The sequence below is a fragment of the Phragmites australis genome, chromosome 20 (genome assembly GCF_958298935.1).
Source record: "Phragmites australis chromosome 20, lpPhrAust1.1, whole genome shotgun sequence".
NCBI lineage: Eukaryota > Viridiplantae > Streptophyta > Magnoliopsida > Poales > Poaceae > Phragmites > Phragmites australis.
Window position 1 is genome coordinate 3028071 of NC_084940.1, and position 26269 is coordinate 3054339.

At 42.3% G+C, this 26269-nt stretch overlaps 3 protein-coding genes, 1 long non-coding RNA gene and 1 pseudogene across 17 annotated transcripts; 2 read left to right on the top strand and 3 right to left on the bottom strand.

Moving 5' to 3' along the window:
* Positions 1–188: 188 nt before the first annotated feature.
* Positions 189–3102, bottom strand: LOC133902167 (U11/U12 small nuclear ribonucleoprotein 35 kDa protein). The gene is made up of 8 exons (XM_062343766.1): positions 2801–3102; positions 2594–2691; positions 2418–2469; positions 1962–2032; positions 1770–1860; positions 1603–1678; positions 1418–1496; positions 189–901 (listed from the first exon to the last, which is right to left on the bottom strand). The coding sequence occupies exons 1-8, from the start codon at positions 3081–3083 to the stop codon at positions 434–436; spliced, it is 1218 nt and encodes a 405-aa protein (XP_062199750.1). The 5' UTR covers positions 3084–3102; the 3' UTR covers positions 189–433.
* Positions 3103–3684: 582 nt separating this feature from the next.
* Positions 3685–5792, top strand: LOC133902340 (receptor-like protein EIX2; annotated as a pseudogene).
* Positions 5793–7689: 1897 nt separating this feature from the next.
* LOC133901152 (PTI1-like tyrosine-protein kinase 3) lies at positions 7690–12702 on the bottom strand. 4 transcript variants are annotated; one of them, XM_062342421.1, is made up of 9 exons: positions 12383–12702; positions 11180–11295; positions 10219–10479; positions 9978–10104; positions 9523–9796; positions 9298–9430; positions 8430–8516; positions 8121–8304; positions 7690–8024 (listed from the first exon to the last, which is right to left on the bottom strand). In XM_062342421.1, the coding sequence occupies exons 2-8, from the start codon at positions 11234–11236 to the stop codon at positions 8167–8169; spliced, it is 1077 nt and encodes a 358-aa protein (XP_062198405.1). In that variant the 5' UTR covers positions 11237–11295; positions 12383–12702; the 3' UTR covers positions 7690–8024; positions 8121–8166. The 4 variants fall into 4 exon arrangements, with proteins under 4 accessions (XP_062198405.1, XP_062198404.1, XP_062198403.1 ...); XM_062342420.1 differs by having other exon boundaries at positions 11180–11303; positions 12383–12694; XM_062342419.1 differs by having other exon boundaries at positions 10219–10454; positions 12383–12691.
* Positions 12703–14375: 1673 nt separating this feature from the next.
* Positions 14376–26025, bottom strand: LOC133901381 (uncharacterized). 11 transcript variants are annotated; one of them, XR_009906726.1, is made up of 7 exons: positions 25765–26025; positions 21178–21630; positions 20317–20422; positions 16274–19769; positions 15641–15910; positions 15370–15530; positions 14379–14980 (listed from the first exon to the last, which is right to left on the bottom strand). It is a non-coding gene; the product is annotated as an uncharacterized LOC133901381 (long non-coding RNA). The 11 variants fall into 11 exon arrangements; XR_009906727.1 differs by having other exon boundaries at positions 14376–14980; positions 16274–16475; positions 16554–21630; XR_009906723.1 differs by having other exon boundaries at positions 14377–14980; positions 16274–21259; positions 21381–21630.
* Positions 17605–23939, top strand: LOC133901380 (protein FLOWERING LOCUS T-like). Its single transcript, XM_062342747.1, has 5 exons — positions 17605–17802; positions 18818–18879; positions 20110–20153; positions 22545–22761; positions 23427–23939. Exons 1-5 carry the CDS (start codon positions 17605–17607, stop codon positions 23443–23445), a joined length of 540 nt encoding a protein of 179 aa, XP_062198731.1. The 3' UTR covers positions 23446–23939.
* Positions 26026–26269: the final 244 nt, after the last annotated feature.

Below are 26269 nucleotides of genomic sequence, written 5' to 3' on the forward strand. Positions count from 1 at the left end.
TAGAGATAAAAGAAAAAAAAGAATAGAAAGAAATTAAAAAAACGAAATAAAAAAATATAATTAGAGATGGTCTTACTAGCCTAGCGGTCCAAATAGCTAAAGGTTCCCTTGAGGACAAAACGCTTGTGTTGACGAGGCAACAAAATCAAACTGCAACTGTCGAGTGAGCAAAACTTAAACTATACCACTCAGACAAAGTCACTATTTACATTGATCAACGCAAGCGATTCATATCTTCTCGCTTTGCTTTGTACGGCAAGGACGCCTGGGGAATTAGTCTACAGCCTTACAGGACAGCAACCTTACCAAATCAAGAAGTACACAGGCAGATTTCAAAAGTACACAGGCAAACAGGGCTTCAGATTTTACATCATGCAATATGCATATAAAAATAACCTACGCAACTCGAGATCTAGTGGCTGTAATCTCGGCTCTAGCTTCTTGAGTGAGCACGGTCACCGTGGTGCCGGTGGTCCCTGTGCTGAGAATGGCTGCTCTCATATGTGTGCTCTCTGTGGCGCCGACGGTGATGGTACCGATCAGGGCTGCGACCGGCATCGCTTGGAGTTCTTTCTCTTTTGTAGCTACTATCCTCCTCTGCTGGAGATACCTCGCCTGGTTCAGGGCTTCGTCTCCGCTTGCGATGACCATCTTCATCTCCCTTTGGTTTTCTCTGCCTGCTATAGCTGCTGCCCTCCCTCGTACTGGATGATCTTTCACTCCTTCGGCTTTGTGATTCTTCTTGTCGGTCATGGGTGCTTTTCCTACCGTGGGCATCATCTTTAGTTGGACTTCTTTGCCTTCTGTGCATACCATCAGCCGCCCTGTCCCTGGATCTTCTCCTAGGAGGTGAATCTTCCCTGTCAATATTGCTACTTTTCCGCCTAGGTGGTGGGGGAACCTGTGGTAGTGGGGTAGGCAGTGAAATTTCGCTTATGGCAATAAGCAGACATGAAACAGCCAAAATACCTTGTGCCACAAACATGAAACGTATAATGACAAACACCAATGTTCAAGAATCTCTTTCAGTATCATAGGACAGAAGAGTAAAAAACAATTCTGTCATGCTCCATGGTAAAGTTACTAGTTTTCCAGACTGTCAGGGTTGATTAATGACAACAATGTATGAATAGTCCAGGAAAAAAAAATATAAACAAGAAACAAGGTTGTTTCTTTCTGCCTAATATTCCCAGGCAACAGTCAATTTGTTCTTCCTGATCAAATCTTCTAAGTTTCTAACTGTTAGAAAATTATTCTAAAAACACGAAGAGCTAGAAATTTATAACAATAAGTTTTAAGAATTAAAAGGACGAATGCAGTAAGTTACTAGTCTCAAATGTAATGAAATCGGAAATAGTACTATTCCCTTTTGACAGTATAGGGTAAAATTGATGAAGCCAAAATAGGCGAGAGCTACCTGAAAACGTGTCATATACCGCCCTTCAGGTGGTGGTGGGATCCCAAGCTTCTTCAGTTCATCATAAGGAATAGGTCTCCTGTTTTGTACAAAAGATATGTCAAAAACCTTAAAATTCTGAAGCACATTATCATGAATTGCGTCATCAGAAATACAGGATTCTAATAAATGGTTTATGTTCATACAAGGGAGCACGGAATGGCCTCTCTCGACCTCCAAACCGAAGCTGACCAGATTCTTTCTTACCTCCAAGCCCTCCTCCTATAAAAGGGCCATTTGAAGTAATATAAAGATCATCAAGAAATATCATGAGCTATAAACATGTAAACAGCATTTGAGCAGGCAAACATACCTAGCCTCCTTGGTATCCATCCAGGCATAAGCTGCTGCCTATAGTAATCTACAATCACTTCACTGCCATCAATAATGGAATGGTGTGCATCCTTCAGGACAAATGCAGTGAAATTTTTGTTTAGATATTAAAAAGACTCAAAATGCAGCAAGAAACGAGAATGCAGAACTCAAAACATCATATCGCAGATACCTCATAGGCACGGCACATCTCTCTGTCAGATTCATACTCAACAAATGCATAACCACGAGAAGCGCCAGTAACTGCAAATCAAGTAGTTTCATCAATACAAACTAAAGTAACAAGAGAAAAGAACAATCTCTGAAAGCACTTGCCCCCAGTCACGCTATTTGTTGTCTACTGAGTACTGACAACTACCAGTTGTTTAGAAAATTGAAAATTGCAAATTCATGCTGCTGGTTTAAGATTTTAAGGTAATATCCCCAATTTAAGCTTATCAAAGTTGTGGAATCTGGAATGCTTCACTAGGTACTCGGAGCATTGGCAATTGGCACGAATTGCATCGATGATATGTTCACTACAATAGTAGTACCATGCAAGTTGTTTTTGGATAATCGTGATATTCTATCTCCATGTAAAATCCAAAAAGGGGAATTCAAGAAAGCAAGTCAATGCTCAGTTTCTCACCAATGTCACGCACCAACCGCATGCTTTTCACCCTCCCATACCTGCTCATCGCCTGCATAAACAGCAAGAATCCACTACCCCGACCATGAGACAACGGCTTACTCAGCACACAAGCACAAGAGAGAAGACTACTGCAGCAAGCAAGCAAGCGCGAGGGAGAGAGGGTGGGAGCGCACCTTCCGAAGCGTGTCGTCGTCGGTCTGGCGCGAGAGGCGGCCAACGAAGACCGTGCAGTGGGGATCGCCGGTGGCCTTGGGGTCGCCAAACGGGTCGTCTGAAACGAAAGGGGAAACCCCACTACCCAAGGTGAGCCAGAGAGAGAAACAAAAGGGGGCGGGAAGAGAAACGGAAGGGGGAAGCGGAGGAGAGAGGGGACCACGCACAGAGGCCGGCTTGGGAGCAGACGTGGGCGCGGAGGACGGCGTTATCGTGTGGCGCGACGTCCGTTCCGTCGATGCTGCCGGCCTGGATCGGGTGGTACTTGTCCGCGTAGAACACCGCGCTCACGCTCCCGCCGCTCATCTCCCCCCGGCGGCAGCTTCCCGCCGCACCTCCTGCAGCTTCAGTCGGCCGCCGCCGGCGGAGAGCTGGAGCCGCCGCGGCAGCGCAGGACGGAGAGGAGAGGAGATGGGTCGGCGGCGGGTTGGCTCGGCCCGTTTGCGTCATGGGATCTTACGCTCATGAGTCATGACGGAGTCGGCCCGGCCCAAAATCCTACAGTTCATTCACGCTCCGTTTCATCCGATAAAGAAAATTCTTTATTTGTCATAAAAAATAAAATAGTTTCTATTTATTATCCTGTAAAATTAAATTTCTTATTTATCACTGTTTCTAATTTTTATTCTTTTCTCATTATTATCATCAATTTAACCTATAGAAAAAATATATTTATTTTGAAAAAAAGAAAAAACTATACTTAATACATTATATTCCCTCTAATTGTAAATGTAGATCGTTTTAGACTTGTATATAAGTATTAAGAAAATAGATTAAATGATCTTGTTGTTCTTTATTTATTCTGCATTGGAAAAGATAACTTATTCATTTGTGAGAGTGATAGTATTTATTAAATAAGGGTAAGAATAGAATAAAATAGAAAAAAAAATTTATAGAAGTTCGAGAATAACTTATATTTAGGTAATAGTTGAGGAGGCTAAAACGATCTACATTTACAATCATATAGAGTAATTTTTAATTAAAAATATTATAATTATTAAACAAAATCGTATTATAAAAACAGTCACGGCACTAATACGTGATGCAAGAGATGGATGTTTCTGGGCTTCTCCTCTTCCTCCTCGTCGGTTGTGGAGATCAGGCCGTCGGCCAGCAGGCTCCGTGGTCGCCCAGCACTCGGCGTCGCCCGCCGCTCCCACTCGCCTGCTGCCTCGATCGTCCATGGCGTCTGACTAGATCACCACAACAGCCGGAGTACTGTCATAGCTAGCTATCCCAGAACAGACTATCACACCCAAATTCTGGATCTTGTTCGAGTTAAAGAAATGTCTATTCCATACGGCAATTCAATAAGCCTCGCAAAATCACACGAAATCAGTAAGCTGTCCCAATTAAACTTTTACAAGTTACAACATAAATAATCTCCATTCTCTTCCTCCACTCTTGAATGGCTCCTCTTTGTCGACCAGAATCGCCTAGAGTGGATGTACACTGACTACAGTGCAATCCTGGGCATTTTTTCAGCTATCCTTACAGCTACTGACCTTGCCCTATTGCCTTTGTTGTACTTGTTGAAGTCGAGATTGACTTTAAGGTTCTATTTGGTTCAGTTTTTATTGGTTTTTACTATAGAAGCAGAAAACTGAATTAAACCATCGATTTCTAAAAATAGCTTATAAGAAGGAAAAATCACCATTATTATTATAAGACAAAAACTGTTTTAGATGAGCTTTCTGTAACTTTTGAGAGATAGTGTTCTAAGAGAGATTACCTATATTATATATTTTATTTGTATCAAAAACTAATTAAAAATAGCTTTTCAACAACAGCTTTAAAAAAATCTCAATTAAACCAAACAAACCCTTAACTAAACTTACCGGTACCAATAACTTCTCCATATATATATGGACAGAGCTCTTCTAGTGTGAAATCACTATATAACATGATCCAAGTATCGTGAGTGTGCATCTTCATGAACCAAATATCCATCATATTGCATCCAAATATATTCCCATTCAAAACCCACATTAGAGTACAGGTTTCTTGTTCAAGAAACTCGAATAGTGTTGTGCCTTATCCCCTCTTTCCCACTAGCCACAACCTCCACTCATTCATCAACATCAAATGGGAGCTGTGTCGCAGACGAGAGGGTGGCGCTTCTATCCATCAAGGCAAGCCTCTGGAACCCTAATAACTACCTATCGTCATGGCAAGGTGAAGATTATTGTTGCAACTGGAAGGGAGTTAGGTGCAGCCAAAAAACTGGCCACGTTGTCAAGCTTAATCTTAGGGGAAGCATCGAGGACTGTAACACCACCAACAACGATGCAGATAAAGTGGGAGGTGAGATAAGCTACTCTTTGATCAGTTCACAACAACTGAGATTTCTAGACTTGAATTGAAACAGCTTCTATGGGGCACAAATACCAGAGTTTCATGGCTCCATGTCGAGTAGGTATCTCAACCTTTCATACACCTTGCTCTATGGAAGAATACTCCCACAAGTCGGGAACCTCACCAGACTTTTGTCTATCTTGATATCAAATGACGGGGCTTTTACAACCTGAAATATATCCCTTCTCAGTCAACCTTGCATGGCTATCACAATTATCCTCATTGAAGCACCTCGACTTGAGCTATGTAAACCTTAGCACTGCAGTGGATTGGGTTCATGAAATTATCATGTTTCCTGCATTAAAAGAACTTCACCTAAGACACAGTCGACTCAGAAATACAGTTCCTTCTCTTCGTCAATTTAATCTCACAGCACTTAAGGTGCTCGACATCTCAGAGAGCATCTTTAGCACTACCAACTGGTTTTGGAACGCAACTAGCCTCGCTTTTCTTAACATCAGATTTTGTAACTTTTATGGCCCAATTCCCAACGAGATAGGGAAAATGGCATCACTCGAACGAGTTTGTTTCCAACAAAATAACCTCATGTTAGCCATGATACCATCAAGTTTCAAAAACCTATGCAACCTGGAGGTTCTAGATCTAGAGAATAGCAATACTACAGGGAATATCATAGAATCAATGGAAAGATTACCAAACTGTCGTTGTAACAAGCTGCAAATGTTAGATTTGTCTCTTAGTAATATTGGTTGGGAGCTCCCAAATCGGTCAGGACCACTGAGCAACCTGACCTACTTGATTCTCTCAGGCAATAAGCTCACAGGGGAAATATTAGATGTGTAAATTAATTAACTTAAGGGTATCCACCTATCTTCTTTAGTTCAACCAATAACATTATTTTCTCAAATTAATTTTTTTAGAAAACTAGTGTTATTGGTGAAACAAAAGAGGGTTGGTGGGTACCCTTATTCTAATTAATTTGCACCTGAGTAAATACCATCGTGGAAGCGAGCACCCACACAATTGTATATTTTGGAACATCTTCTTTAACACCGGACTCCCTTCCCGGAGCCTTTATTGAAGTCTATTTAGACGGTGCATGCGACGCATGGGGTTCAAACCCCGGCGGGCTCAGCTCACCACCGAGAGTTTTACTACTGTGCTCCATACCGTACGATATTTTTGAACTTCTTGGAAACTAAATGGTATAGTCAATGAAGATCACTTAAATAGCCTTACAGACTTGAAGCTATCAGGGTTGGGCTATACACACCAACAAATGAAAACCAGGCCGAACTGGATTCCTCCATTCAAACTGCAGGCAGTTCTCTTAAATCATATCATGGCTTAAATCACAAACAAGCATTAAGGTCCTTCACATTTCAAATGCAACGCCACGAGGAGGTGAAGATGTACGCTTCCCCTTCCTCTCCCGGTGCCCTCCACCACCACCGTATATATAGCCCCACGCCGACGTCTCAACCGAGCCCGGCGGCCATCTCCCCGGTCGCGTCTTCCTCCTTGAAGCCGGCCACCTCCTCATCTCCCTCCAGGGCGCCGTTTTCTGACCTATCACCGTCCGCCTGGTCGTTCCTCTCCGGTGGGCCATTCCAAGGAGATGCGGTGGCTCGATGCCAGCGCTCCTTCTCCTGGGCTCCCCGCTCTCCTGGCCTCGTTCCGTGATGTGGTGTTGGGGCAGGAGCTCTCGCGAACTGCTTCGGCTCCAGCGCCCTCGGTGATCTCCGCCACGTCGCTCGGGCCCAAGGCGGCGGCGGACCAGGCTCCTCCTCATCGTCCCCTGTTGCCCCAGTGCCATCCCATTGTCCGGTCGGTGGTTGTCCATGCTGCCGAACCAGAGCTCGGTCTGGACGTGGATGGTTGGCTGAAGGTGGTGGACAGGTGCTCGCGAGTCACGACGGAGACTCCTTCGCCCTCCGTGGCAGCCGCGCCAGCTGGTCCCGGAGGCGCTCAGGGGTAAATGTTTCAACTGCCTCACGACGAGCCACTGTGCGGCGCTGTCTCGTGTGCCGGCGGGTGTCACCTGCCCTTTGGCACAAGGTGGCCGAAGGTTCGATTGGCGCCGCGTTGCCTTTCCGCCACCACCGATGGTTCCGGGTGTTGGTCACGGCGTTCAGGGTGGCTGCCGACATCACCGCCGTCACATACTCCGTTCTTCCTCGATGATGGCTGGGGCGTCGCCTCCGCTTAGCTGGATTGGGGTTGCTTCTGGTGGTGGCGCTGATCAACCGGGACCGGCTCCGCAACACCAGACGTTGGCGGTTCCCACGGCGGAGGCCTCCGCATCTCCGTTGGGGGGAGGGGGGTTATGCTTGCTGGACCGTTCTGAGAACATCGCTGAGGCCGAAGATGATCTTCGTCGGACATTCTTCGTAACTGTTATTGGCACCAAGCCGCCGGTCACACCTCAAGAAGTTAAGGAGGCAATTGCTAGGAGGTTCAACCTCAACGTCGACGATCTTTCCATACACCATTTCAGGCCAGAGGATTTCCTCATCTTGTTGCCGGATGTGCTAACGGTAGAACATGTCATCAATGATGGTCGTCCAATTTGCACGCACCTCCGATGGGCAGGTTATAGCTACACATACGTGCGCGTAGGTGGTACTAGGCATTTAACTGGACTTTTTTTCTTCCCTTTAATTATTGAGTTTATACATAGTTTCCACTAAAATTGCTACCAAATATTCATCGAAGTTGTTACCAAACATTAACTGGAATAATACCAAACACTTTTGCCAAATGCTCATTGAAGTTAGAAAACGTATTTCCGGGAAAAGAAAACAATGTGGGCAATCTCACGCATAAGCAAGCACAAAAAGCCTCGCAACCAACAGAATGTACAGTGGAGGGGTCAGCTCAACATCAGACAAAGGCAAACAAAAAAGAATCAAGCCATGAAAAGTTAGACCCTTCGCATGTTACACTATAGATCCAGAACACGATTATTAGGTGGCCACGATCTCTGTCCAACCAAGCACATATCGCCCAACGAACGAAGGCAGGACAGCACACAGCAAAAGGAATGAACAAGTGCAAGCCTCCTCTTGTAGCAACCTAAGGTAAAGATATGCATTAGTTCACACTGCCGTTATTAGTGTGACACTAATCACCTGACAAGCAAACGATAGTACTGTAAAACGACACACGCACCTATGAGGAAATGATATCTCTTTACATTCATGTTGAACCGAGTACGTCAGGCATCTGAAGGAGCTGCGGCTGGTGGTGGTTGCAGTTTATGTTGAAGAAGGGGAGAGAGTGCCTTGAATACAATGCTCATGCTGGGTCTGAACTCAGATTCGTACTGCACACAGAGTGCTGCCACCGCTGCAAGCTGCAATAAACAGAAGAGAACCATTGAGTAAAAAATTGGTTGAAGATGTTGCTTAATGTTCTTACTCGCAACAGCCAACAGCCACCACACACAAGCATGCATGCACAGAAGGGAGGGAGGCAGACCTTGGCAACTCCTTTTGGAGGATACTCGCCCTTTAATCTTGGATCAACACATTGTTTCACCGTATCCTCAGTCAATCGAGGTGTTGCCTATATGAAATGACAAAATATACAAGAAGTCATTAATCTGGACACTGCCTTGTTGCCAGTATATATGCTTGTGAACTTTGTATTCAAAGTTTCAAACTGCTATGAACATGCAGAGATATTGCCATGAATTTGACCAAACCGATCCCATGAATCTAGTAAGTTAATCTGGGCACCGTGCCTAGCCACCAGTATATTTGCTAGTGAATCTTGCATTAAAAGTTTCAAACTGCTATGAACATGCAGAGACACTGCCATGAATCAGACCAAACTGATCCCCTGAATCTGGTAAGTAATTGAGTTGATTATAGTAAATGAAAAACTCTAATCAACAAAGAAATAACTACGTAAATTAGAGTTGTTGATTATATCTCCAAATAAAGTAGCACAAAATAGAAATAAAAAAACTCGGCTAGGGGGAGAGACGTCAACCCTAACATTAATATGTAGAAGGTGAGAACCGAAACCTGGTTGGCTGGGTGACAATCACCTCCACTAGCCAATGTATCTCAGGGAGATAATCAAGTAGCACAAAATAAGAAGAGCAGCTAGTAGCCTAGTACACCACTTAGAAATAGTTTGTTACAACCATAGACCATTGTATAGAGCACGTAGTTATAATAAAAGCAGTAAGTACCTCTTGTTGTTTATTTGTGTACACATGTTTTCCTTGTTTCGTGAAGAGCAATTATCAATTGAACAGTTGTACCCTTTACCACTAAGCTGTAGTTGGCAACCAATTGTTATGTTTGAATAGTAGACTTGTAAGGAACCAAATGCTTACCCATGTAACCAAACTCTGCTGACCTCTAGGCATTGTATGATCTACTGGTTTTCTTCCTGTTAGAAGCTCTAAAAGAACAACTCCAAAGCTGTATACATCACTTTTCTGAGTTAGCTGGCCAGTCATGGCATACCTGCATTGTTAACAAACATAAATTTACTAGATTGTTTGATAAATTAATCTAGAAGCTCAAATGATGTTCAAACATTTGCGTTGAATAATTACTCTGGAGCATGATAGCCGAAGGTTCCAAGGACACGAGTAGAATGCAAACGTGCAGCCATATCTGGGGACTGATTTGAAAGATTGAAATCTGCAATTTTTGCTTTGTAGTCCTCAAATAGAAGAACATTGCTAGACCGTATGTCCCGGTGGACTATCGAAGGCTGGACCATTTCATGAAGATATGCTAGCCCTTTAGCAGCATCTATAGCAATCTTAACCCTCTGCACCCAGTCAAGTGCTGGGCCAGGCTGTGCACCTGGAACACCCTTTCTTCCTTTTGTATGACAAAAAAAAGGAGAAAAGCAAAACAGATCAGAGCACTAGATGTGAATTGTTTTGGTCATGATGTGCTACGAAAGAAACAGGGGAACAGCTTAAAACCTTGAAGTAACTATATGAGTAATATTAGAGGGCTTGTATGCATTTACTGTGATACAGTAATAAATCATTCATACCATGCAAAATATCATGTAGAGAACCCATAGTAGCAAATTCATAGGCCACTAAACGCTGATTTCCTTCCACACAGTATCCAAGCATCTCCACAAAATTATCATGCTTTAATTTTGAGGCAATGGATACCTATGGAAAATAAGATAATATAGTATATGGTCAATACTAAAGCTTAATATGGATAGAACAAACAGTACATAATATAATAATTGGTAAGATGAGCACATAATTATAAAACCATACCTGTGTCAAAAACTCATTATCAAATTCAGGGTCTGTTGAAGCATCAAGCTTTTTCACAGCAACATGTTTTCCGCTGTCTAGAATTGCGTAATACACTCTTCCATATGATCCTTCACCAACCAAAGCCTTTGATCCAAAATTGTCAGTCTTTTCTTTGAGCTCTTCAAATGATAATTCAGGAATTTCAATGGGAGGAGGTGCTTTGGTGGGATCACTTTTGGGAGAAAAACCATTTCCTGATAGCCATGTAATGACAAAAAACTTAAGGCCCATCAGTCGAAGCACAACAGGCAAACAGAGAACAGCGAGAAAGCAATAAGAAATGCATAACACATTCCCTTTTTCAACAATTTTTTAAGCATCTAACCAGTAATGAACTATGAGAAAGTTCAACAGGCAAGAAAATCTGACGCGCTGCTGAAAAAATGCACTGCCTTGTAGCATAACATTATGACAGCTTTGGATACAAAAAATGTGTTTGTTTGCATCAAAGAGAACGTTGTCAATTTCTTATCAATGTCTTCCTTCAGTTGAAGCATTGAAATAGAAGGATCATAATGGTCTATATTTAGGTGCTCATACTTGTTATCTTTCGAAAGGTTAGAAGCTCAGATTACGTGGATGCCATACATTTTCCTACAAGGATTTGGGCTAATTAGAGAAGGGTTCATTGTTCAGAGAACACTAGTATCAGATGTTCCACACATCCTGCAATTTGCCTCACAAGCAATCAACATTATTTGACATGACAGTAATATCATCATTTTGGTACAGAATTACTCAACATTCCCAACATGCCTCTGAAGAATCCAAGAGACTGACATACAAATCTGGGCAAATTCAGTATCCACAGGAGTTGCAAACTCATTTCTAATCTTCTAAGAACATAGGCCTTATATGAGCAACCTTGAAGATCAACGATTTAACACGAGGACAAAAAGGCACTAAATAATAAGGGTACCTTCTTTCTCATCCAGGCTGATGGGAAGTTCATTTTCATGTTCACGATATGATGCATGAAATTGAGTGCAGCAAAACCACCGGCGCATAGTGACCTCTCTTTTGACTTCTTTCTACCTATATGCCTTTAATTCAAACAAAAGAGAACAAATTGGCCATCAACACATAATTTTAACTAAGAGTATTACTACTTCAATTACACGGATATACATGGAAACATTGTCTCGAAAAAACAGTGTGGCCATGGATCACAATACAATTCTACTTCCGCTGACTGGAAAAAAGAGCTCTAGACTGGCATCCAGTTCTGCCAATACCCCTCGTTTAAGTGAACTATTATCAACATGTTCCATCGTTAGTTTCTTTTCTAGACTTAAGATGTTCATCCTGGCTGGAATCAACCAAGCTTAATATTTCCACGTCCCAATCAATAACTACCTCAGCCCTACATCTTTTGTCTCATTTCATGACCAGATTCATGCACAAGGATCCTTAACTACGTAGCACCAGACATCCCCATATACAATTGCATGTATGTTAAGGCCACATTTTTTCCTCGAACGTGCAGGAGTGCTGCGTAGCATTTCATTAGAGAAGGAAGAACAAACAAGTACAACACCAAACAGACCCAAGCCAACAAACTGGAAAAAACAAAACACACACCTAAGAAAAGAAGAAACCGAGACTACCCAAATAACAAAGACCGAAGGCCACAAGCCCCAACGGCACACCACAGCGCGGCCTCATCCGCGACTGACCTCAGAACCGAACTAACACTACCAGGTTGCTTAAACCATCATTATCCAATTTCTACCACTATCAAACTATATACAAGCATTGCGGAAACCCAAACCCCCAGGCACAGTTCCGGCACCAAACGAACCATCATCTAGGACCCGAACCATAACCGAACTCGAGCGCGCGCCCACAAACCCACCCTGCGCTCGCCGGCTGCCAGTCCCGAATCAAGCCCTACACGCCAGCCGGATCGGGTCGGAATTGAGACCACCGAATCCCGCGACCCCGCATCGGAGAGAGAGCAACACCATCGCGCCGCGCTTCCCCCACCACCCCTGCGCGGATACCAACACGACGTCGCCGAGTCGAAACCTACCGGCGCACGGCCGTAGCAGACCATAGCGCCGCCGCGCACACCCCGCGAAACAACCCCCCGCCGCGCAAAAATGGAAGGAGAGGGGCTCACCTGAGAAGAGGGGCGGCGAGGGGGCGGGACCAGACGACGACGAGGCGGGGGAGGAGGAGGCGCGGGAGCGGAGGGGGGCGGTGGCGATGGGCTGGCGAAATGATCGCGTGCGAGGTGGTGGGGCTTGGTCTGGTCTGGCTCGGCTTGGCTGGGCTTCGGTGGCGTCGTGATGAGGAGGCGACGTGACAGCCGTCAGGGCGCGAAGGACAGCGTGGACGCGTGCCGTGTGCCGCTCGCGCTTACCAGACTTAACGACCTGCGCACTCCGCGCCCTGCTCGTTTCCTTTTTTATTCCGCTACTCCTCGCCTCGGCTTGCTTCGCTTCCACGATGTGCTATGTTCGTTGTATGTTATTTTATGTCGATGATATATGGATTGGATCGAATATGGCTACATGTGTCGTGTTTATTGGTCGCTCTGAGGTCTAGGTACGGTATAGTTCTAGTCGAGCTAGGTCGAACAGCATGACACGAGATTATAGGCTGTGTTTAGGTAAAGCGCGTGGCACGGTAGGTTAGTCGATTTGTTTAAGTCAGGTCAGCACGGGTGCGATCAAACCCAGTATGTTTGGATCTGACTATTTTATATTTTCTATATATATTTTTAATTTTATAGCTATTTTTAATTTATTTTTAATATTTTTAAAATTTTGTAGCTATTTTTTATTTTTATTTTTGGGCCGACAGGCCGCTCGTGGTACTGTGTCTGTCATGCCCACCAGGTATGTCGTGCCGCGTAGATTGCAATTGTACTCGGGCTGATCTGGCATGGCACGATGCATGACAGGCTGTGCTGTGGGTCGAGGGCGCGGCACGGGACGATCCATTACACTAGCCAGGCCTATCAGGCCATGCCTAACTAGGCCCGTGCCGAGCTGGTCTGACTGGGCTATTTGACCATCTCTAGATTGGATTTAGGTTTCATACGTTATTTTCATATTAGATAATATATTATGAATTAGATAGTTATTCGGTGGTATATTATAAATTTATCTATTATACTATATGTCCCTGTCGTTCTTGCTGTGGTGGCTATAGTTTTACCCGTGACGGTATGGGTCTTCTCTTTCCATGTCCAAATATTGTTGGGACATTTGCAAATTTATTATTGATTTTTTACTTTTTATAAGAATACTACTCGAATGACAGTTTTGATATATTTTTATAATTTTTTAATGATAAATTTACAACAACGGTTCAAAACAGTAGTAAATTTATAATTGCAGAGGCTCCTAGTGCATCTGAGGTAAAGAAGCTTTAGCCGCAGACCCGATAAAGATGTCCAAATGGACCGTATAACATAGACCGGCCCAAGGCACGGCCCAGACACAGCACGACACGATGGCTAACAGGTCGGGCTGGCACGACATGATGATTTGGGCCGTGCCTGGGCCGGAGCTGCGGCACGATGGGCCGGCACGGCCCATCCCATTTAATTGTTTATATTTTTAGTATTTTATATAATTTGTTTAGTGCAATGGTAGTGTGTTTGACTCCCAAATAGAAGGTTGAGTATTCAATTCCTAGTGAAAGCAAGTTTTTGAGATTTTTTTTCAAATTTTTGTGGGCTGACGGTCAAAAGGAAATCATCGGGTCTACTGTGCCGTGAACCGGCACGGCATGACCCAATCTTAAATGGATCGTGCCTGAGTTGAAATTGCGACACTTAGACCGACACGACACGACTCATTTAACTAACATGCTTAAATAGATCATGTCTCAATAGACCTGTGCCATGTCGAACCGTTCATTTGACCATCTCTGACCCCGGTTTCTCTAGGTAGGCAGGCACGTCTTCGACGACCGACTTCGCTCTCTGCTTGGCCTGTCGTTGGCCGGTTTGAAGGTGCTGTAAACACGCTGGCATGAAAGAAAAATAGTAGTATGTGTTTTGAAGAAAAGCCGTGGGTTTTCTGGTGACTGGTGCTGGCAATGGCCAATGGCATAGGAGGTAGTCAGACAAACAAGACGACGAAGATAGAACATAAACCAAGACAGAGCCCTCAAACAAAAATTAGCTGATGATTCCCCCTGCTGGTGGAGGAACAAGTAATACAAGAACTTGAAATTACCAGTGGAACTTGTAGGAATTGCTCGGGTACAATTTTCTTGAGTTCTTCTGAATAGCATGCGTTCCATTAAATGCACAACCAATACACGAGACAAAAAAAAAAAAAGGGTAGAGGAACCAATACACGAGACTAGACATCATACTTTGCCTCACGAACGTTGTTTTTTTTAGAGGATCACGAACGTTGTTTTGTCATCTCAGTCCTGATCCTGCAAGCAGGCCCATTCTGTAACATGATTTTGGGGTACCCAAAAGAAGGTGCGTCGTTGGGCCAAACCAACGGCTCCCAGCAGCTCTGCATGGAAACTAGGCCAGACCGTGTCTTCTTGGTCAAATCCACAATTTATCAAACATCAGCTTGTGCTGTTGGCGCTTCATCTGCCCTCTACGGACCGTGTAATGTAGGCATCTGGACTGCTGCAATTCACTTCGCTGTGTACTGCAGACTTTCACCTCGTCTTCATTGGAGTGATTCCCAAATAATCCTCACCAATCTATTCCGTTTGAGATTTGTTTCCGGCCACCAGTCTAAGGGCATGTTTGTTTCAGCTGGAGATTCTGAAAAGCAGCTTATAGAAGCTGGATTGTGAAAAGCTGGATTGTAAAAAGTTTTTAATTGTAGATTTTAAAAAAATTTGATGGACAGTTTAATAAAATAGACTTTCACAATCTATCAAAAGTTGAGAAAAACCAGCTTCTTAGATACCCACAATCTAACCAGCAGATTTTAAAAAGCTATAACCAAAAGCTGTCTGTTTGTTTCAGCTTCTGATTGTAAAAGCTAAAATTATAAAAACTAAAAGCCACAATCTGAAGCTGAAACAAACAGACCCTAAACAAGCCCCGCAATGTAGGATGTAAAAGCAATCTGAGTCAACCGGTCGACCAGTATCACGTATCTATTGCAAGGGTCTTACCTCTAGAACCATCGCACATTGTTCAAACTGGAAGAGTTGACTTGAGAAATTGGTGATGCCAATCATCCGATTCAATGCCAAAAGTCAAACTTGCAAACTCATAGCAAGTACTTTGGCAGACGGCAAGCATAGGGCCCCAGGACTCCAGCATTAGCCATTAGCTGCTAAAAGAAAAACCAAAAGAGAGTGCTGTAAGCTTTATCTAGCATATTTAGATGCAGTTTTTCATAGCGATAAGATTGCCCACCAGTAGAATAGATTCAGTTCCCACCTGGAATAGATCCAACTTTAGCACTATTTCCAGCTGGCTCACAAAAAGTCTGGAGAGAGCACAGGCGGCACCAACGGTCGGCACGGCAAGACTGCAAAGAGTTCATCCACAGAAGCTGGGTGTAGGCTGTTTGCAGTGCGGGGGGGTTCCCTGGTGCCTTTTCCCCCTTGCGATTGCCATGTAAGAACTTTCACAAATTCAAAGCCGATCTTCTGCCTTTCTGCTTGCTACGTACTGGTAGAGATGCCCATCTGATCTTCAAGGCTGAACCTTTATTCCAAGAAGATTGTTATATGTCAGAGTATATTCCCTTTACTTTTAGAAAGTGTTTTTGTGCGCTAACTGCGCACTTGCATGTCTTCAAGCAACTTTGCTGAAGTACACGTGCAAAGTAGTACTTATCTAATAGTCAAAACCAGATTGCCCTATATGCAGTTATGAATGCTGGAAAGCAATGGGTACCCCATTGCCATGTAATTGATTTTCCTTATATTGTTTCTCGCAGTCCAGTATATTGTCTAACATGCTGTCCAGAAAAGTTGACAGAAGCCTGGGACAGTACGGTGTACTTATTCTGAAGCTTACGATAAAGTAGAGTATAAGGTATAGCATGTAATAGGCAGTGGTCCTCACCTTTTATTCCCTGCTGAAAAAAAAATCAAATCTGTGTGGATCCTTTACAGCAGTCGCAGATCTTGACGCGTATGTGGAGAGCCGAGGCAGCATGTGGTGTTCTTGCTCGAACAACTTGAATGCAAGCTCACGATAGTACTCTATCCTCCGGTTCTTGAAAATTCTAAATGCCCGCTCATTCGCACCATCAAAAGTGTAATTTCTGCATGCGGCAAGATTTTAAATGCCATGAGGAATCATAAGTCCATCTGATGATATCAAGACATTGATGCTACTATACAGGCATGGAGATGCTTCTCTGGTTCCTGTTTGGTCTGAATAATCCTGTACAGGCATACAACTGCATTCTGTTAAAGGAAAGAAGTAGCTACACATAAATACATGACGATCGTATGAAAATGAAAATAGACATTAGAAGATCAAAATCGGAACTATGACACTGAAACATAACAGGAAAAGTCAGGTGGAATCAACCCGTTAGTGTTATGTAGTTTTTTAAGACAAGCATACTTTGCAATGGCAATTTGCCATGTCCAGATCACTCTATGGGAAGCTTCAATAGGCAAGTGGTGAAGCATATACATACCATAGAAAATACACTAAGAAACTTAATATTCAGCTCGCATTTATGAGGACCATGGGAGATAAGCACACGAACCCTCATAGAACAGGACCAGGGAATAGTTTTCCCTCAAGGGTGAAGTACTAGATACTTCTATTGCCATCAAGCAAAAGCAAATAAAGAGAAAGAAGACGATTGCTAATGACCCGCCACTACCTCCCCAGGTTTCATACTCTTGCATTGTGATGTTGATCCAAAGAATATTTCTCCAACTGAGTGCTCACCACTCAGAGAAGTAAGTTGAACATGAAATGACTCATCGTGAATCTTTGGCCAAGCCTAGGCAAGGCGCCATGCAGGGGAGGCTAACTCTTGGAGCTTTAAACATACCTCCAAATCTTTGGAGAATATATGCATGAAAAACTGACGATAGATATCATTCAAAAAGATCGTACAGCTTCAACTACAACTGGGCCATCTGGAGGTTGATAGGTACTCTACATGTCCATGCAACAAAGAAGCAACTATAACAGAAAATAATAATATTATGTGAAAGTAAGATTCTATCTTCTTATAGTGCTCAATGGAATGTTATGAACATAAAGTGGATGCTTCACAACTAATATAAATTTATGACGAACTGCTCTGTTCTTCCCACGGAAATATCATTAGATAGCACTTCCACCACACTGTATTCCCATCCCGTTGTGAACCGAGGATCAACAAAGTTTGTCTTCTATAGCCATCAGCTCAAAAATAATACTGAAATATGTCGCGAGGGAGGGATCCTTTGGCATTGAGCCAGGTAATCGGTGATGTATTGGATCCTTTTGTAAAGTCAGCTGCAATGAGGGTTAATTATGGTGAGAAGGAGATCACAAATGGCACCGGGCTACGATCATCTGCAGTGTTCAATGTACCGCATGTTGAGATTGAAGGTCATGACCAAACGAAGCTCTACACACTTGTAAGTGATCATAATAGCTTGTAGGAGTTGTGTGCAGGTATTTTCCGCATTGCATTAGGTAAGGTGAAACATGATTTTGATCCATTCAAAGCTTCAACTAAAAAAATTACTCTCATGTGAGAAGAGGTAATGCCTAGAGTAACCAATGGAGTTCTTAGGGTGATCCACGCACATCAAATACCAACTTATATGACAAACTCCATGCTCAAAGCAACCTATGTTTCAATTTTTTTTTAAAAAAATACACACACACACAAAATGCAAAAATGCTGTTTCACGAAAAACAAGCGATATGACCTGCACAAATATAGGTCCACATACGACTTTTGACCAAACAACTATTAGGGATTGTTGAATAGGTTGCACAGAATATTGTAGTGAGAACAAAGAAGAGGATCCATCTACTGCACAACGAACACATAGCATCCTTTTGCTTATGATCAAGTACATATATCCTACATGCTACTTTAGAATATGCCTCTGCACCCTATCTTGTTTGTACTCTGTGGTACAACTGTGCAAGGATACTGGATAGGATAAGGCCTTACATGTGTATGCGTTGCTTGGAGATCTCTCACATTAAGTTTGTATACTTGCTGCCTTTGAACATCTTCTGAACTGACTAGACATGGACATAGATAAATAACTGTACTGCCCAAGGAATATCCCGTAACCATATTTCAAGCCCAAAACCCATGGTAGAAAACTAAGAGAAGTAGATGACACAAGATAAATAGCTTCCACACCCCTTTCTTCCTATCTTGCTCACAGGCACATAGTACATTCGTGGCACACTGTATACACAAGCATCCACACTTAAGAACTTGGGTTTTGTCACAACTTTTTTTATGGTCTCTAACGTCAAAAGATCACATCATACAGTAAATTTCCACCAAAAGTATTCTCTCTCTTTTTAATATATTTGCTCTGTAGAGTTAAGTCACAGCTATTTTATAAACGTATAACTGGTCCTATCTATATCTAAATACTAAAATACAAAGTTACCTCTTATAAGGTTATGGTGGATCCTGACGCACCAAGTCCAAGCAAACCAGAGTACAGGGAATATTTGCATTGGTGAGCTTATTATATTTATTATTTAAGCACAGTGTTGCATTGCATTATTCTTAAACTCACAACAATGCCACATTTCGCGAAAAAACCAATGAATACTACTTGCCACTTTTTTTTTTTTGTTATGCTTATAGTTCAAGAACCCCTTACCTAGACAACCTGCAGGATTGGAATGCAGCCCTCTCGAAAAAGGAGGGGGGTGTTTCTTTTCCATCCATCAACATCTGAAGAACTCTTGTTTTGTACTATTGGGTAAGAAAGCACAGTTTCTGTGATAGCCTAATTATTTTCTATCACCGTAGTTCCCTTAACCCAAGTCTCTTTGTTCACATCGTCATTTGTTGACAGAATTCATTAGTTACCACTTACCAGTTAAATTGATATTGTGTAGCTTGGAAATAAAATAAGCAATATTGGAATTTATTTTATTTTCTACCTGACTACTTTAGGGACATCATTCTCAGTTGCCACAATCATTGAACATAACAAGGTACTGTCATAAAAAATATTTTATCGAATAAAGCATTAATTACAAGATTGGCATGAAAAACATCAAATATGCATGCATGCAAAGTGATAGTCTGAATCTATGAGAGAAAAGGCTGACAATGCTTAGACTAGAGTTCAAGAAAACCATCGTGTACTGCTAATGCTCAATTGAAAATTATGGTTGTTTAATTTGTCAGAAGACAAGATGACTACTATTTGAATGTATAAGCTTGAGAATTGTGGCTAGGAATATCTAGAAGATATATAAAATATGAGATTTTGTAGCTAAGAATATCTAGAAGCCGATCAAGCTAGCAGAAGATATGAAGAATCATTGCAACTGATTATACGAACATAAAATTAACCTTTAATAGGATGGTCCAAAGCAACATGATGGTCGTCCGCTGCAATGAAGTTTTTTGTTTGGTCAATTGATTAAATTCTAGGCTGCTACTAGCTAATAAGAATGTGGCACCATAATATATATCAACAATTCATACAATAGTTTTTATTAGTGTGATCTGTGTACGTGTAGCTCATTTGTCCTTAATAGAAACACCAAAGTTAACCTCTTACCTGAATATTATTGTTTTTAATTCATATATGACCTACACAGTTACGTTCTTAACTTTTTTCAGCAAAAAGAAGTTACGTACTTAATAATTTGCATTGTGCATGAGTAGTTCTGATGCTGATCAAAGATCTAAAGGTGGGGCCTTGCTTATTTTCTTCTTGGCTCTACAGGTTGGTGACAGATATACCAGAGGCAAAAGATGCATGTTGTTTTGGTGGGTAACCCTTTACATAACCTCCTGTTGCAAAAATATCATTTAAGACATATACAGATCTTTGAACTTTATTGTTACAATAACATGATAAGCAAACAACTCCGATTCTTATGGTACTACAAAATTTGCTCAATTATTCCAAAGAAGAAATATAGCTGAGTACCTGACGATACACATATACTTTTGCACTTTGATGCATTTGATCTTAACATGAACGGTCACATAACCCATGTCATCTTATACTGGTTGTAAATGTTTCACCAGCACCTCTTGGCAACGAAACAAGCCAGGTGATTAGTTAAATCTATGTCAATGGAAAAACACAAGATGATAGAAAAGTAATTAAGGAAGATTCACTATTGCTAATGTAACATGTTTGAGTTTGGCAAAATAATTGTTGTGAACTTAGCAAAAAGATGTAAGCCTTTGATGAAATCATTTTCCTTTTTGCTGAGAAAATGTTTGCCTAATTTCAAAGATGCTAAGCCACACATCATTTACAACGAAGCGGTGATGCATGTATCTCATGTAGCAGGCTTGTGCTTTGGTACATGACATCCATGCTTAGTAGTAAGGTCAAATTTTACAAGGAAAAATGTGCACAGGGACTCATAGTAGATTAATGCATCTTGTAATAAACCAAGATCAACTCAACAGATGTTTAAATCGTTCCCAAACCAATTGCAATTGGTGTCATATAAACTACCAAAATCTAACATCTGCATCAAGTCCCAGCTGTGCCAAGTGCATGCTATGCGCATTTAGTAGGTTAAAATACAATAAGCTGATATTCTTTTCCTTGGATCAGACATTCTGGTTCAATAGCCTTAATTACCATAATGCCTACTACCTCACCTCTTTCAACTGAATTTTCATCATTTTCCTACCTTTTGGATTTAACATCATTGCAGCAACTGAGAAGAATAATATTACATACTAGCACAGTTTTATGCTTAATATGTTGAAGATTAAACTATCCAGAATTAATTTAAATATGCATATCTGAGAATCAAATGCAAAGCACCTTAGAGAGAGGGGGAGGGACCCCACTCTAATATGTGACTGCACCTATTTTGATGCAGGTTAAGCAGTTGGACGGTTGTTATCTGCCCAACAGCGCCTCAAGTTAAGTATCTGACATCATGTAACTTTCTGTGGGCCCCACTTGATCACATTAGTCAGTGTGGTGAGACTTCTACAGGAAATCAAGTAGATGGACACTGTTACCTGCCCCACTGCTTGACAATATATAATGCTCGACCAGTGGTATCTTCTGTGTGGGCCCACCGGCCCACAGAAATACAGGATACAGCTATAAATTAAATCTGTGAGACATCCTTCAGTTTTTTTAAATTATAACTTCCATTCCTAGATGAAAACGAAATAATAGAGTGACCTTATTGTGTAGAGGAAACACCGGGCTATAAAGTTGCCACATTGCTTTCTGGTCTAGTGGTCCCCCTAAAGAAGCTACCAACTGCAAATCACAAGGGCCACATATTAGCATGAGACAAAACATAGTTATGGTTATCAGTTATCACAAAACACTAGTACTGTCTTCAGTATAAAACACAGTACTGTCACTTGGAGTCTTGGAAAGTGGTTGAAAATTGTATCTTGGACTTGTTTCAAGCCAGGTAGCATTACTGGAGTCATAAGCATATCTTCAGTAGTGCATGCACAATATAGCAGCCCAATCCTCTGATCGGACCAAGTTCTGTTTTGCTTAGGCCATCACATAGACAAACTTCTCCACTAATCAATCGATTGCAAGTAATTTAAGTGGTAAGCAGAACTTTAAATGATTTTTGAACAAATGGAACAAAAGTAGCATATTATACTAGACCTCATGCATTTACTAATTTTACAATTCAGGCTTGATGATAACTAAGCTCTGCAAATGATCTATCTCCCTTTTCCTGTATGCTCAAATAATGGGAAAAAATTACCTGTAGAAAATATATGTTCGACTTTGATATTTACTTTAGTTTAAATGATATGGGGGGTCTATACAGCATATGTCATAGATAGCAATAACTCATCTGTAGTGAAAAGTATGATAACTGATCTTTGTTTAGTAAAATATCACCATGGCGTCCATCATATAAATAGACTACATTGTCTAATTTTAATTTAAACTGTACCACAAGCTACTGTATATCTTGAATAAATTTATAGTGAGTAGCAATGGAGGTAAGGGAGGTGCGTAATGAATACTGAAGAGTGATGTCACAGAACTGCAGGGAAAAAAAGTCTACATCACAATGTTGAGGAGCAGGTAGTGAAAAACAGTTAGAACAGTCAGTACTGCAAAATGGTTAAAGCTATCCTTCACCTCAAAAAAATGAAATCTAGCAAAGCAATTCTAATAAGGAATACGCACTTTTTCAGGCAATGAAATAGTTCCCTACGAAAGCCCAAGGCCACCCGCTGGAATTCATCGGATTGTTTTTGTGCTATTCAAACAGCAAGCACGACAAAGTGTTTATGCACCAGGATGGCGGCAAAATTTCAACATAAGAGACTTCTCGGCAATTTACAATCTTGGACCACCAGTTGCTGCACTATACTTCAACTGCCAAAAGGAGAGTGGTGTCGGTGGCAGAAGGTAGGAACCAAGAAAATTTCATATTTTAAGAATAATACAAGAGTTGATATTAAATATATATACGAAATCACACAAAATCCAAAAGGCCCCTCACTCTAGATAGAACCCATGATATAGTTGGCTCATTAACATCTAATCTAACACAAACACAAGGTGTACAAAGATTGAAGTATCAAAATTTAGAAGGGGAATAATCTAAATCTAATAGCAATACATTTCTTCCCAGAATATAGTAAAAAAATGCATTGGTTTGGAATTTATGTATTTTTTTTCAGGATATAAACGTGCTTTCTTAAAGTTCTGCAGGTCAAAAGCAGGCTTTCGATGCTAAGTGCTCATCTGTAACATTAATAGGGACAACTCTTCGTTTATGAAAAAAAGGCGCTTCTGATACATTTGGTGATGAACAATTATTCTTAGTCACCAGTTCAGATAACCACTATTTCAAGAAACAAGTAATACAACCTATAGAAAAATAAAGAAACAATACAAGAGGTACAAAGGACACCCTGTTCCACCCCTTGACATATGCAAGAAAGAGGCAGACAGAAATTCAGTAGCAATGTCAACAATCACCCCCTCCATTTGTGCTCTTTCTATGCTGATATAAAAAATCATTTAGACATTTACGAGTTCTTAACAAAAAATTTCGGTTGGCCTAACAGGTTCCAAGGATCAAGCTGAAGGACAGATGCAGATAAACATCTATAACAAGGCAGTACCATTCATAATTTAGAAACTAAAATCCACAGATATCAGTTGAAAAAATATGTTTTATTAGTTGACAGTTAAGTACTAGAGTAACTGACTCATATCATATGAAACAAACTAGCATTTCGAGGTCATCTTCAGATGTCACCCATCTCAATAAAAGATTATGATGTTCATATTAGCAATCATGAGAAAAAGTGTTCAGTTGCAAGCATCACTGGTGTTCATTTGTTCTTTTCGCCCTATGCATGAATGCAAACCAGATCCTTGCAGGCATGCAAGTCTGCAGTTCCGAAGGCCTTTTAAACTGAAATTGTTGTGGACTACTTTTTTTTCAGAAGAGACAAGAAAACAAGGATTGCATATCGCTCATAATGGCATATAACAATAACACCATGGAGACTATAAAATAAGATTACAAAAAGGAAAACAAGTATCTGATCCTGATTAAGAAAGAAATGTTAAGGAACAAGAGCAATTCAAGGTAAGATCAACCGAAGGAAACTCAACGATGAAGAACCACTATAACATATAGCATTTACAAATAACAGCTATATCTACACATGGATAAACATAATGCGTTAAGAATATCAAACAGTAAAATTGTTGACAAAAATCTTTAGATAAAGTACTTGAGATCATACAGAGAACCAATCTGATCAAAGGGCGCAAGGATCCACAGAGATCGACCGCAGTGCCAGCATGGCAAACACCAGTGTTCTGACTTCTGACAATGCATGCTCAGATAGAACCATCTGGCCACTCATGGGTGGGCACAAGAAGGTTCATGGGTGTACATATGTACACCCAATTTTTTTTTGCAAAAAAATATCTATATATAGTATTATGTATTAGGTATTAGGTATGCATCAGGTATTCAGCTAACTAGCTAAGCCCGCGCGGGATGTAGCCCAGTTGCCCACGGCCACACCCCACCCCATAGGCCCACAGTCCATGCGGCCATGCTGACTCCCCACGCCCACTCGACGCACACGGCAGTACGGCACACGCACAAGTCCAACAATCAACATCTCTGCTCTCCACGAATTGTCAAAACCTAGAAGCAACGATATGGAGGGTGACGGCACAAGCCGGCGAAGGTGGGCCTGGTGGGGCACGACGGTGGTGCAGGCGCCAGCAGGGCGGAGGCGGGCCTGGCGTTGGCGGAGCATGGTGGTGGTGCAGGCATCAGCAGGGCGAAGGTGGGCTTATCATGGCACGATGCGGGCGAGGGCACTGCCGATGTTGAGGCAATTGCTAGTGATCTAGATTTTTCTGTTCTTGCTACAATTGCGAGTTAACGCATGGATCTAGGCTTTAATGTTGTAATTCAACAACCATTTTATAGATCAGCCAAGCACGTTGATATGCTACCTTCTCTTGCTAATAGAGTTTATTGAATATGGATGTAGGTGTTTTCGTTGCAACGTATGAACACTTAGCTAGTGTCATGTTTTGTATGTGTGCATGTTGACCGCGATTCACAATATGACCGGCGTTGACGCGGCCAAAGCTCATGACCCACTACCCACGCGGCCACACATAGGGTCCTAGACGCCTGCGAGGCACGAGTGATGACCGCGTGCGTAAGTGCGTCGATTCCTAAGAGGTTGAGACTGTGTGTGACTGCGTGACGACCGCGTTCCTGAGATGGAGGACGGCGCGGCGCGGGCGCGAACGAGGCAAGGGTTGTGGTGGTGGGGCGTGGCGTGGGCACGGGCTCGAGCTTGGAGGGTGGCGGCAGCACGAGTAAGGCGGGGCACATGTGGCTACACATGCAGGCACGAGCGCGACATGTATGTATACCCAAGCTGAAAATCCTGGGCCCGCCACTATGGCTACTAAGAGACTGTTTGTTTCAGCTAGAGATTGTAAGAAGCTGGATTGTAAAAGCTGAATTGTAAAAAGTTAGATAGTGAATTGCAAAAGCTGGTAGAAGGCGGATTGCTGGATTACAATCCAGCTTTTATAATCTAGTTGTTTGTTCTAATTTGCAGATTGTGGTCACAATCTAGCTTTTACAATCAGTTGTTTGTTTCAGCTTGCTGATGGTGACCACAAGTCTTTCTATCTGCTGACCTCATATACTCAGCGTCCAACTACGGTACTCCGAAGCAACGCGTTCGAACCACGAGTGCTCAACCAGTCGACCTCAACCGTGCGCTCACCATTGGACACCGTGCGATACCGAATCGCCACGTCAACAACCGATCCCAACGGCACCTAAGCCCACCGCGGAATCCCACGGAAGCGCGAGGATCGCAGAGTAGGGGATCGGAGCAGATGCATTACCGTTGGGGAGGATCGCCGCTCGACGACTGGAGCGACCGAGACGAGCGAGCGCATTCCGGTTGCTCCATGGGGTCGGAGAAGCGAATGGAGAAGGCGCTCACGCCGCTTCTTCTCGGGCTCCGGCGCTTCTCCCGCCGAGCCTGGGATTCGGTTGGGTTTCGGGGAGGGGGAGGAGAGGATGAGACGCCGGCGACGAGGTGACCCTCGTCATTGGGCGGAGTGGTGATGAGACTGCGAAGTGCGAACAGCGGAACGTGGGCTGGGCAAGCCTATGGAAGATTGTTTAGGGCTTTGGGCCGGAAAGAGAAATTTCCACGTAGCATACGGACTATCAAAATCATTTATTTATATTAAAATTCGGATTAAAAGAATATATTAAAAATTTATAGATAGGTGAAAGAATCAACAGATGGATAAATATTGGATGATAAATAAATGGACGAAATAGACTATACATGCACAAGAGGATGAGTTGCATTTCCCCTTTATGTCCTGACGGAGCGAA